This window comes from Euleptes europaea, unplaced genomic scaffold (assembly GCF_029931775.1).
Source record: "Euleptes europaea isolate rEulEur1 unplaced genomic scaffold, rEulEur1.hap1 H_2, whole genome shotgun sequence".
Lineage (NCBI taxonomy): Eukaryota > Metazoa > Chordata > Lepidosauria > Squamata > Sphaerodactylidae > Euleptes > Euleptes europaea.
Window position 1 is genome coordinate 568024 of NW_026612050.1, and position 13563 is coordinate 581586.

General features: G+C 43.4%; 1 protein-coding gene across 1 annotated transcript in view; it reads right to left on the bottom strand.

The window, feature by feature from the left end:
• Positions 1-3233: 3233 nt before the first annotated feature.
• Positions 3234-13563, bottom strand: part of LOC130492925 (endoplasmic reticulum metallopeptidase 1-like) — a 50368-nt gene continuing 40038 nt past the window's right edge. Inside the window, exons 13-15 of the mRNA XM_056866697.1 lie at positions 11896-12011; positions 6389-6552; positions 3234-3471 (exon numbers count right to left, since the gene is read on the bottom strand). Coding sequence (XP_056722675.1) covers positions 3307-3471; positions 6389-6552; positions 11896-12011 — 445 coding nt within the window. The 3' untranslated portion in view covers positions 3234-3306. The remainder of the gene's footprint in view (positions 3472-6388; positions 6553-11895; positions 12012-13563) is intronic.

Here is a 13563-nt window from a genome sequence, read left to right on the forward strand (position 1 = left end):
CCCATTTCAAATTGCAGGTTAGGACTCACAGCACAAATTCTCCCCCCTAAAAAAAAATCTTGCTGGTAGAAAACCAACATAACCCCAGAATACCAAGATTCTTCACATGTAGTTTTCCACGAGCAGGAAATGTTTTTGCATAAAGGAGCATGCCACCTGCAGTCTAAAGTGGTACAGTACAGTCAAAGGTGCAGTAGCTGTACATGAAACCCAGCATAGGTTTATATAGGTAGGTATTCTTAAACAATTATCAGGCATATGATCAGTTAGATTTGACTTGTAATAAACTCAGAATCTTTATTCTCGAACTCATTTTGTCACAAAGCTTCTTTCAGTGCATGGCCAGAACAGAGGAAGACAAGTCAGAATAATTCCTGTGCTAAACAATTAAGTATTTTTAAATAAAAAAACATACCCCACACATCCCATTATTTCTTTCTGCTACGTAATAAAAAGATGCATCTTGCGTTAGGCAAAGTTTTTCTTCCAATGGAGAAGTTGTAATTTCTTGCATATTTTGACACATTTAAGATATTTTTTCATTGCTGCATGCAACGTAAGTTTAGAGGCACAATGAAAGTAAATTAAAGGCTTTGTGGACGTGAATTGTACAGATTTGGAATGCTTCCAAGCTAGGTTTGCCAGAGTACATAAGCTGTACAAAATAGTGCGCTGACACACATTGCAAGTGCTTCTCTACAATAAAATGGCAACATGTATAAGGCAATTAGGACAAATAAACATTGTACCTCTAAATGGGAAAAATTCTCAACAGAAGAAAAAATACTACACACAGGATTGGTTGCTGCTAAGGCAAGAGGTCGCACACATCTTTGTGCATGTGGCTTTTAGTTAGCTTTGCTTGGCATGTTTTGGGTTTAATGGGCAAAGCAATGATATTCCTTAAGGCCAACCTCCAGCTTACACTGAACACATAGGTGCAGCCAAAAAGCAGCCATGAAACTAGGTTCTCCTTTCTTAAGAGCCAGCAGAACATACCTTGTGCCATGACCTGATGGCATTCTGTTGCCATTGGCAGGGCAGTCGAAGAGGGAATGTCATGATCCCTCTCTGCTGGATAAGTTATGCTTGATGGGCAAAAAGAAGATACGAAATGCACCACTGCTATTTTTGACAGTACCTGTGTCTTTAGTATAAATGTCTCGTTTTGCCCTAATTTGTGAACTGCAATTGTTCTGCATCAGAGTATCTTGGGAAATGTTGCATAACTTGATTCTGATGAAATTCAGAATTATTGGCATTATTTTAAAAATTATAAGCCAAATCATGAAAACTTATCCCAGTGACAAAACTGAAGACTACTATAACACAGCCCAAATGACAGAAATTAAACTAAAGTATAGGGTTTGAGATAATAAGAGCTTAACTGCTTTTATTTAGAAGCAAGTACATAGGATTGCAACTTCTACCAATTCTCATATTACCTTCTGCATTGGGTTGCTGGCAAAGACTAATGTAAGGTAGTGTCTGGGACTGAGCCACAGGGGGAGCACTGCGTGCAAAGAAGGAGAGCAGTGTGTCCAGTGAAACTACTACGGTATCTGGAGATGCTGTACCAACATAGTTAATGTCATCCTGAAAAGCAGTTCATACCCCTGGAGCCTTCTATGGTTTGGACTCTGTGCGATTTCGCATCTCTCTAAGCACAAGGCAGCCTAACATTAAACTGCAACCACACCTTTATTGGGGGATAGCGCACTGATTTTCTATCCACATGCTCTGTAAACGTTCAAAATAGTAAAGCCTCTTTACAGAAAATAAGCCAAGTAGCAACATACAAAATATCTGCAGAGGAGCATATGCAAGTATAGGTTTTCTGCCTTCTGTCACCAAGGGACTGTATAACCCAAATTACTTGGGTACTGAGGATTTAAGACTGTAAAAAGAATGACACATTTTCTTTTTCATGAGATGGGCAAATTGAGTACAAAATGACTGGATGTTTATGTCTGGATTACTTTCTATAACTAAACATTATCCACAAAAGATGCAAGGAGAAAATGCATTTAAGCAAAGTCAGAACTCTTCTACAGGATCAAAAGCTTCTGTTATAATCTATCATTATATGCAGAAAGCAAAGAGTTTATTTTAAACAATGTGTTTGCTTTTTATATTCACCAGCAAAAGGTTCCTAATTAATAACATGTTTCCAGCCTCCTTTCTGCTCTCAATAAATAAAATGTAAATTTGTGCCAACATACGTTTCTTCGGCAAACATGCTTTTCTTGTGCACAGAAATATTTTGGCTTTGAATATTTAGATTATTGTGCTGGAAAAGGCTATGGAAGGTGAAAAAAGGGCAGTGACTCACTTATTAGATGCTTAAACTTTGTGCTGCTCTGGCTCATTCCAGTTTTTTAAAGCATATTTTCTACTTTTAGACAAAGTTTTACTGCAATTGGATTTCCTATGAAGTTTTCCTAATCCAACTATGAAACACTCATAAGAAATAAAAGCAAGGTAATAATCAACAACTCATTAACTACAAACAATGAAAACACACTTATACATACAGAAGGGCAGAGTGGTAGCTCAGAGCGTAACATAGAAGATAGTGCTTATGTGTTTGCATCTGATAAGTATAAATCTGCTCGTCATACTGCTTGGTCCCCACAGAGCAGAAGGTAAGTTATCCAACTTTTACTGAAAATAGACTGTATTAAAGCATCACCACAAGAAAGGAGGACAACTGTTATAAAGAAAACAGAACAGTAAGGTCAACACATGAAAAACGGGTTCGAAACAGAATGATCATCAACGTCTCTGGTTTTGTAATTTAAAGAACTTTGATTATAAAATGCATTGTAAGTGGATATCATTACTTCACAACTATGATCACTTAACACTTGCTTATCCTCCATGATGTACAGTCATAAAAGTCTCTGAGCTTTAATTCAGATTATAAAGGATTGACAAGGGTTTAGTGAAGGCAGCACTCACATTATTTAAAGCCCATGAAGTATTTAACTTATTGTGCTCAGAACTTCAGCACTAAAGCCCCTTTTGTTACAAGGCAGCCGGAAGTCCATCGTAAAGCCACATCTCAAAGGCAAGGTTCATCTTAAGTCCATCACAGGCTTCAAGTGGGAGAAAAGGGTGGTTTGTGCTGCATAACCACATAGAAAACATAGTACACTGTCTTTTAGGTATTCAAGCTGCCACAGAAATACCATTGTAGGTAAAGTATCGTAAAAAAATACTGTCTTCTCTGACTTGCCCAACTCCCTATGAATCAAAGCTGTTATCCAGTATCCATCACCAAGTGACCTTTAAGTTACCTCTGGATTAAAAGACAAATTGGTCATAAGTGGAGACCCAACTGGAGTGAAACGTCCAATTGGGAAATCTTCCTGATAAGGCAAGTAACTGGGGTGACTTCTGATCTTCCCCAAAGTAGTAATGGGTAGCTATAGCAAGGGTGACCATTTCTTTGACTGGCTCATCTGAGACCTGGAAAACAGACAAAACAAAGTCAGAGTATCTACATTTTCAATTATGTCAAGCCAATTCATAGTTTCTAGTCACAATTCATCCTGAAAAGCACTTCTGTATCATTATACAACAATAAAATCAGATTCAGCAGACTTGGGCCTGCAAATAAGAGCAGACATGAATGGCAATAACAAGCCTGGCAAGCACACTGAAATCTAACCAAAAGACAAATTGAGCCCTCAGGTAATATGGAAAGAAGGTTTATAGAACAGTTGTCTGTCTAGAGAAAACAGCTTGTACTTATTTATTTCTACATACTATTTATAGGCTGCCTCTCTTGCAAAATAGGCTTCAAGACTACTAAGATATGTCCTGTTATTTAATTTATATCTAAATGACATCATCCCAAAGCTATATGGCTCTGAGTTCATTTCTCTCTCTTTAGGCCCTCAGAAAATATCAGACCTCTTATACGCTGATGATATGGCTCTGGTCTCCCTTACACGTGTAGTCCTAAGAAGGTTGTTGCACAAACTAGTTGACTACTGTAAAGAAGAGGCCTTAAGAATCAACTATGCCAAGACCAAAGTGACGGTCTTTAGGAAAAAGCCTCGCAAGTTTAAGTGGTCCATAGACAGAACCCCTTTAGAGCAATCCAGCACCTTCAAATATCTAGGGATAATGTTCAATGAAATTTTAACCTGAAGGGCTCATTTGGCAATTACCAGAGCCACAGTCTTAAGATCCATAGGGGCTATTCTGGAATTTCACTATGCGAAGGGGGGATTCTTGATTGACCCAGCTCTGAAACTTTATCAAAGTAAGGCAATTCCCTAACTTTTGTATGTGTAGAGGTTTGAGGTTGGAAGGATAGTCTGGTCACAAAGCTGGAAACTATCGAAAATCACTTCTTGAGGAGAATTCTAGCCTTACCCAGAGGCACACCAGCAGCCCTGATGTGAGCAGAACTTGGTTTGCCCTCAATCAGGGCCCATGTTCACTTAGCCCTGTTAAGATCTTGGAGAAAGCAAAGCAGTGACACCACCAACTTACATCGCAGGCAGTGTTTTAAACTGATGATGCAAAATGATGCTGACAAGCTAGTCTACTATAACAACATACTACATTGCTACTCCATATCAGAGGACACCCAGACTGTCCCCATAACAGGTACCAACATTCGGGAGTGAGCGTTCAAATGTGATGCTGCATCGGACAGGCAATCAATCTCCCAGTCCAAATTCTCACCATGGTTTAAACAGTTTAAAAGAGATCATGTCAGAGCTTCATACCTGGTCAGTATCCCCTTCCATAGCCTCAGAATAGCTTTTACCGCCCTCCGGTTTCAAACCATGCCAATGGCTTGGATAGCTGGACGTTACTCTCGAACACCATGGGCCTCTCGCCTATGTATTTGTGGGGCCGCTCCAGAGGACCTAATTCATTACACCTTTTTCTGTCCTCTTTATACAGAGCCCAGACTTAAATTCCTCGGAGCAATTCTAAAGGGCCTAAATCTTTCTACAGATCCAGAGGAGCTGCTCTTTCTCTTATCAGACACCAATCCTGATGTTTCCTACAAAGTGTCACTCTTTACTTTAGCAGCTAAGAAAATCTGAGCTAAAGCTGTTTTTAACCTGTGATCTTAACATATTTAAATATTAGTTTCTTGTGTGTCAGACTTTTTAAAAGTTATTTTAATGTTATTTTAATGTTTTGTATGGTGGGTTGTGATGGCCTTTGGCCACAGACAAACACTATCAGTCAATCAAACTAAGATATGATGCAGACTGCTCACTAGATTGAGTACGTGCTTTCAAAACAACTTGTACTAGGGAAAAATATTGAACATATAAGTGCAATGCTTGGTTAGTCTCCAGTCCAATGCCAACTATAAATTCAAGGGAGATACCACTGGCAAACTGAGAAGCCACTCCTTTGTTCTCTAAGCAGAAGAAAGGCAGAAGGCCCCTTACTGCACTTCTAATTTAAAGAAATATCATCAAAAGGGACAGCATTAAAAGAAACTTACATTATTCTCCTTATTGTTTTTATTTTTTCTTTGCCATTTGCCCTCTATAGCATGGTTGTATATTGAGAGCAAGGGTCACCTGATTACTAAGATTTCCGAATGACGAAGACACAGACAAGAATCAAGGGAAAAAACTCTGAGGAACAGGTGAAGCTCTCCAAAGAGTCCTCTAACCGCGGTGGCAGAAAGAGAAATGAGGGAAGGATGCTCCCCACCCCTCCATCACATGTCCGAAAGGGCAGGAAGGACCGTTGCCGGAAGGGAGGGGGAGCAATTCTTGTTGCTGGGCTAAAATGAAGCTTTCTAGGAGTTCCGTGGCTGGCCTGCGCACGCGCAGTTCCCATGTGGGACTGCAAAGAGGCCACAACGATGAATCATCCCTACTTTTAGCAAGCAGATGAAAAACAGTCATTTAGGATTTTACAGCCAGGCCAGCACAACACAAGACATTAACGTAGGCGCCTCCCTTCCTTCCATTATTTGCTTCAACCACTGCATGTCTGTATAGCTCTAGTTTCACCCTTCCACATTCTTTTACCGGACAGGAAGACTATTCCATCCATTTTAGCAAACTAATAATAATGGCAGCCAGTTAGCACTGGCCTTAGCTAGTAAGTTAATTTCCATTGGCTGCATACAACATGTCTGATTCCATAGCAGATCTCTTGAAAGGAAAGAAATAAACTCTCTCCAGATCACATAGTGTTCCAAACTGCATCATTTGCAAGGAATAGTACTATTTGCAAACAGGTAGGTTGAATCATAAAGAGCAAACTTGTATTAACATTCATTGTTATATCCTTTCTGACAAGACAATAGCAAGTAATTTAGTGGATTAGGCAAGAGAGTTCTGTTAAAAAAAATACAATGTTTATGGTATAGCAGGATTCCCACCCCTCTTACCTTCATCTCAATCCAGAAGCGCCATGGCAAGGCCTGGAGCCCATGCGAATAATACACAAAGTAATCCCCACCTATATTAACAACAGGAGTTCCATCTCCAAGGGACCACCTGGACAATGTCACCCCTTGCTGCGGTCGAAGGTATAAGGACATATGACTTGGACCTAAGTGAAAGGCAGACAAAAGTTCCTGTATGAATGTACAATAAAAAGCCATTTTTCAGAGATGAATTTCCCTTCACTGAAGTTCTATCTCACGCCCCAACTGCCTAAATCCCCCCCCCACACACACACACTCTGCAGTGCAGAGCACATCAACAGGCAAACAAAGATAACTATGTCCACACTAAAAACTGGTCGTTTACCCCAAGGATTTCTAGGCATGGTATCTGGTGAGAGGGCTAGAAGTCTCTATCAGAGAATTCCTAGCAGTTGCATTAAAAAAATTCCCGTTTCCTTGTTGAAAGGCATCAAAACCATTTAAACTTTAAGTTCATAGCTAGCAGTAAAATTTAGAGTAAAAAACAGTTCCGAAAAAATATCACATGAAATTTTTGCTCTCACTTCCAGCAGAGTGCTCTAATGAAAACGGAACCTTGATTACTTACCGTCAAGGTCCCTTCTTCTGAGGTAAGGAAGGCATCTTGAGAGATGGGTGATTCCCTTGCGGTGCTCTGGGACAGGCAGGATGTAATTAATTTAGACTTCCTGTTTCCTGTTCCGGAATCACCTGCTCAAAGTTTTAAGACTTTTCAAGCTAGGGATCCGGCAGGGAAAAAGGTTAGTGAGGGATATCGTAATAACTGCTACAAGGAATATGGGCAAGAGACCACTGGTACTTGCATCAACCTTTATGTAATAACAGATAATAAACTGGATACATAACAAAACTGATAATGCCAACATGTAACAAAAACAAAGGCTAAGCATTCGATCTGTCCTCATAGGGGAATAACAGAAACAGCAAACACATGCAACAACAACATTGGCTGAATGGCTAGGACTGACGCAGCCCTGACACTTGTCCTTGCAGCCGTCATGGATGAATGTGCTCTGCCTTCACCCAGGGTGGGCCAAGATGCCCTCCTTACCTCAGAGAATAAGGGACCTTCACGGTAAGTAATCAAGGGTCCATTCTCTCTCTGAGGGGGAGGGCTTCTTGAGAGACAGGATGTCTAAGAGCTGTGACGTTTTTCAGGTGGGATTAGCCTTCGGTCACAACGTGTTGGGGCACTCTATGCCCAAAGGCTGTGTCCACGGAAGAATATCTGTTGAGGCAGTAGTGTCATATGAAGGTTGACACTGAAGACCATGTGGCTGCCTTGCATAACTCCTTGACAGAGGCCAGCTTGTTGAAGGCAGCTGATTTGGACACGCTTCTTATGGAATGCGCAGTGATCCCGTGAGGTACAGGCACATTGCTGGCCCTGTAGGCTTCCTCAATGCATGCGCGTAGGGTGTGGCTTATTTCCGCCCTGGAGAGTTTCTTGCCCTTGTTTGGGGCGGTCAAAGAGATGAACAGCGAGTCTGTTTTTCTGACTGGAGCCGTGCGGTCCAGATATATGTGTAATGCACGTGTGAGATCTAGGGTGTGCCAGTCCTTCTCCTTGTTGTGGCGAGGCTGTTGTGGCGAGACTGAGCACAGCGCGCACCTTTTCTGGATCCATAGTCAGTCCTTGGTGTGAGATGACATACCCTAGGAAAGTTAATTGCTTCTTGTGAAACTTGCACTTAGTTTGGCATAGAGCTGATGATCTCTAAGACGTTGCAACACCTCTTTGACCAAAGCAACATGTTCATCCATGGTTTTAGAGTAAATAAGAATGTCATCTAAATAAACTATCACTCCTCTGAACAGCAGGTCATGGAGGATCTCATTAATGAGGCCCCTTTCAATCCAAACGGCATCACCATAAACTCGAACATCCCAAAGCAACTGGAAAAGGCTGTCAGATTCATCCCCCTCCTGAATTCTGACTCTGTAATAAGCCTCGACTAAATCCAACTTGGTGAAAATGTGTCCTTCCCTCAATTTTCCCAAGAGATCAGAAATGAGGGGAATGGGGTAGGCATTCGTTTGAGTAACAGCATTGAGTTTCTGGAAGTCAATACACAAACGCAAATCCCCCGTTTTCTTCCGCACAAAAAAGGCTGGTGCCGAACAGGGCGTGGTGGAGGGTTGGATGAAACCACAAGCCAAGTTTTTGTCTAAAAATTCACGGAGCACCGTCCGTTCTGTAGGGCTCATTGGGTAAATCTTACTCTTTGGCAGTTTTTCATCCCCCACCACCTCAATAGCACAATCAGTTTGGCGGTGGGGAGGTAAAACATCACACTCCTGCACATTGAATACATCCGCAAAGTCCTGATAGTTGGGTGGCAAGTGCAGGGGTTGGTTTGACTACGGTTTTAACGGCCATGTCATGTTGGCGTAATTCACACAACAGGCTATTGAACATTAAAGTCCCAGCGTCCCAGTATATGGTGGGACTGTGTCCTTTGAGCCAATTTGCTCTTAATACCACCGCATATCTAACATTGAGCACAATAGTAAGGTTGATTTGTTCCCAGTGGTGGCCAATCCCCATTGCCACCCTGTCAGTGCGACGATCTACTGGGCCCCCCCTGAAATCACTGCCGTCCATCTGGGCGAACTGGACAGGTGCAGGCAGAGGGACTGACTTCACCTGGAGCACCTTAAAAGTGGTTTCGTTTATTAACGAGCGGGCACATCCAGACTCAATTAAGGCTTTCACTTGTAATTGTGGGCCCTTTCTATAATGTTGTAATATGACATCTACATACACCATCTCTTCCACTTCACTCACCATGAAGGGGGCTTCAGGTTTTGCCCCGGGTTTCTCAGGAACTCCTGCGGGGGTCTGCGGTATCGCCCCCTCTACCACAGACCCAGTTCGTTTTTTGGCGGTTCGAGGGGAGACTCCAGATAAAGGGCAGGGGAGTTCCAGTGGTCACCCTCCACGGAGGAAGTGGAGCTGATCTCTCCAGGGGTAGTAATTGTAATCCTGGACCCTGACGGGTCCACTGGCGAAGGGTCCATCGTCACCTCCCTGGCAAGCAGAGCTGGGGGTGCTTTTTGTCTTGGAGCGATACTTCGCTTGACCGCGGCGCCTCTCCCTCGAGTGCGTCCCTCCCGTGAGGAGTCCCCTCCGGCTGGGGAGAGGGACTCGGCAGTCCCTGACGTGACGGGCAGGCGGCTGTGAAGTGGCCCATGGCACCGCAAACGAGGCAGGCTCCCCTTTGAAATTGCAATGCTCAGTCCGGTGGAGGTAGAGCCGGCCTCCGCGGGGCTTGAGGAGCGGCCGGTTTAGGAGGGTTTTTCTGGCTTCCCCCCTCCCTGGCCTGCCGTCGGGCAAGAGAAATAAACTGGCGGCGACTTTACAACTCCTCCGCCAGTAAAATCCATTCCTCCAAGGTGGCTGGGTCTAGCTGCATGTATGCCCAGTTTAGAATCTCAGGATGCAATGCTGCTCTGAAGTAGTGCACTCGAGTCGCTTCAGTCCAATCAACTATTATATTAGCGAGTCTTTGGAACTCGTCAGCAAACTCACGGACTGAGGAGGATCCTTGACGGAGTTCTTCTCTCCCTGGAACGGATCCTCGAAGCATCTCCTTAACACTCGCATGAACTCATTAAGCGACCGTATGGAGCGGGCTTGAGTATCAAACTGGAGGACCATCCATTCTGCAGCCTTACCAGTTAGAAGGCTGTCTTCAGTGCATTCAGCTTGCAGCTGCCATATCCCCAAAAGGTGCTCTGGTTGAATGCACAAGCCATTTTTCCCCATGGTGGTCATGTTGCCACTGTTTTTGCTGCTCAATTTGTACTTCCAACAGATTCCACACAAAACAGGGTAATCTGGGTTTTTATTCTTGTTAGCCATGGTTTCCTTTCACACCAGATGCAGACTGTATACACGCCTCACCCTTCACCCCGCTGTTGTCCTATTTCTGTCATGATTTTCCACTTACCTTTAAAAAAAACCTGGTGCATGCATAGCACTGCTGAAGAAAAACACAATACTGAAAAACAAACAAACATGCATTTGCGTAGCACTGTTCCAGAATAAAGCAATACTGAAAACTTTCGGTAATGCTAATTGCTGGAAGGTACTGATGTCCCATTGTCTTTCTCTACACTGAAAGACTAACTGGTCCCTCTACTGCTCGGAGGATGGGGAGAGAGTGCTTCAGAAACTTTTCAAATGCTACTTGAGAGCAAAGAAAAACGCTTGCCATTTTTTTTTGCCAGCAGTAGCACCAATCAGTTCACTGTGAAAATGCAGATGAAGGGGGTATTTGTTTCATTCTAACAAAAGGTGTACCATCCCTTCCAGATACAAAGATCATCCCAACAATGCCAAGAGGGGAAAGCTCAGGTTTGTTAGGTTTTAAAAAGTGGAGTTAGCAGAAAAAATAGGCTGTTTGTGATTTGAACAGGAATGAAGGGTGATTGTGTGTGTGTGTGTGTGTGTGTGTGTGTGTGTGTGTGTGTGTGTGTGTGTGTAGGGGGAGCATAACCAGAGAAATAATTTGGTCTGGCCCTTCGTGGGTCCTGGCAGATTTCTAGCTCAGAAGGATCTAAGACTGGTGATCCGCCCCCTCCCATGGACAGGAATAGCCTCTATTCAAGTCTCTATTTGCCGAGAAAAGGAACCTTTCCCCCCCCCTTGCAGAAGAGTAGTTAGCTATGGAGCTGCTAGGACCGCCCAAGAAACTGTGTTAACCCTTTCCCACCTGGGCCATGGAGAAACGTATTCCTTCTGTTTGTTTATTTGTTACGGCCAATAGCCAGCATAATATTCCTTCTGTATTACAAGAGGGCTGGGGGCGGAAGTGGCGACAATGGAGGGGTTAAAGGAAACAAGGCCAGAATGCGCGGGGGGAGGCGAGTTCTTAGCCAGTGTGTCCTCATTTCATCTCTGTAGGCAGAAGTAGCAGGAGCCAGATGTAGAATCCAGCCCCGACCAAGCAGAGCAGGAGCAACTCAAGCATGCGGCTGGACAGATACACCCGGCTGGTGCAACAGTCCATCCTGTGCCACCAGGTGGGTGAGTGCACCACTGGTTGTATGCCTGCCTGCTTGCCCGCACGTGGGGGGGGGGTGTCATCGGGGGCAGCTGCCTGCTTGGGGCTTAGTTGGCTAATTTTTAAGTTGCTAATTTTGTATGGCCCGTGGATTATGTTATAAATATCCAAATGACCCTTGGCGGAAAAAAGGTTCCCCACCCGTTCTAGCACTTCAAAGATTAACACATTTATTGTGCCATATCTTCTCATAGGCAGAAGCCACATGTACCAGCTACATGTTGTCACACACATACACAACCACACACTGTGGCCGCAACATGTTGCAGTCATGCATTTCCTATACATTTTGTATGGCATATTTTAGGAGATTAGGCACAGAATATTCACTTGTAAAAACCACAGTAATTTCTACTGAAAAGTAACAATCTACAGATGGAAGGTGTGTGTAAAGCCCACCTGAAATTTCAAAAGTCAGCTTTGTAGAATCCCAGGGCATTTGCTCTTTGGATAGTAGCTGGAAGCGAATAGAGTTCTTAGGTATAATCTCTGGAGCAGGAAGATACCAATTTTTCCTAAGAAGAGAGTTTGTTAATTTATGCCGGTGTCCAGGATTAATTCTGTCAAAACAAATAGTCTATGTACAACATGTGAAACACTGAAGGGCTATTTCAAGGGGTTTTAGTCTGCTGCAGAGAAAATGACAAAGAATCTTGTGACATAAAAGGTACTACAAGCCTCTTGTTTTGAGTGAAGGGTTACTTTGAATTTACAACTCAGACATCATGCCAAATCACTGTCTGACATTACATGAGTTACCCTACATGCTCCTTCCTTACCTTGCACGGTCTTTTGAGGCAAACCGCCCATTGCTTTTAACTACAAATCAAATAAAAAGAGTTTGCCGCAAACTAGAACTGGGAGGCAGAAGCAAATTGTGGTTTCTAGTTCTGATGTGGAGCCAAATTAACTATATACACTTATATTTTAAATGTGGATTTAACATTGAAATGTTTGCCACCAGGGAGACCCTATTTTAGAGAGAGAGAAAAGAAAAGAAAAGAAAAGAAAGCTGGTAGCATAGGGATTGCTTTGTGTCCTTCATCACCAGCTCCCCCCACACAGTTAGGATTTTAGCTGCCTCAAACCACAAGGAAAGACAGGGTATAAATATTATAATAAATAAAAAATAGGATTTTGCTTATTGGAGAGAGGATTAGTCCACTCTTCCTTCATATGATGTTCAAAGAACTCTGGGAAGGACATCACCCTCTCCACGTCTGGCAACCCAGGAAAAACTCTTATTCCCTTTGGTTTCACTTTGGAGTTCTTTTTTTCTTCCCCAGACTCAGCGGGTTCCATGAGATCCAATGCCACTATGGCTTGGCCAGCAGTCCCTGATAAATCTTCCTGATTAAGAAGGAACTTGGGCTGTTAGGGAACTATAATCTCTTTCCCCTCTGAAACTTCTCCTTCTTTATGTCTGAGGCCCAGAGCCTCCGTCTGAGACGGAGTCCGATTTCCTCTCATGGGAAGCATACGTGTGGTGGGGTTGTCTTTTGTGCTTCCTTTCTAGTCTAAGACCTATGGCCTGAGTCTCACACTCGTTCCAGAGACTCATGTCTACCTCCTACACTCTTTTTCCTGCTGCTCTTGTGGCCAAATCCAAGTGTCCACCATCTTTAACAGTGTTGAAAAGCTTCCTGTGAAAATCCATTGCCACCAAAATGGTGTCCTCCCATTCTTGCACCTGTGCCACCGATTGCTTCTGGTTCTCAGCGGCTGTGTGCATTTTTGCAGGGCTCGACCAGCCCAGCTCCACAGAGGAAGAGTCCCTGCCTCCAGGTTTGGGGAGAAGTAGGATGTCCCCATCCTCTGTGGAGAGACAGGCCTTGTTGAAGTTCCTCTGTCCTTCCATTACCTCAGCTACGTCACTCCACAAAAGGGGGGGGAGATAGGGTCATGGGAGAGAAAACAGGGACATGATCAGATATACAGAGAAAGGAAGGCAATTAAGCAACAATAAAGGAGAAAGTAGGTTGTAACTTGTAGGAGCCCAGCTCTCGTCTCACAAAATGCTTGCACTCCCTGGTAAGGCAGGAAATTAACTGAATCAATGGGGACTCT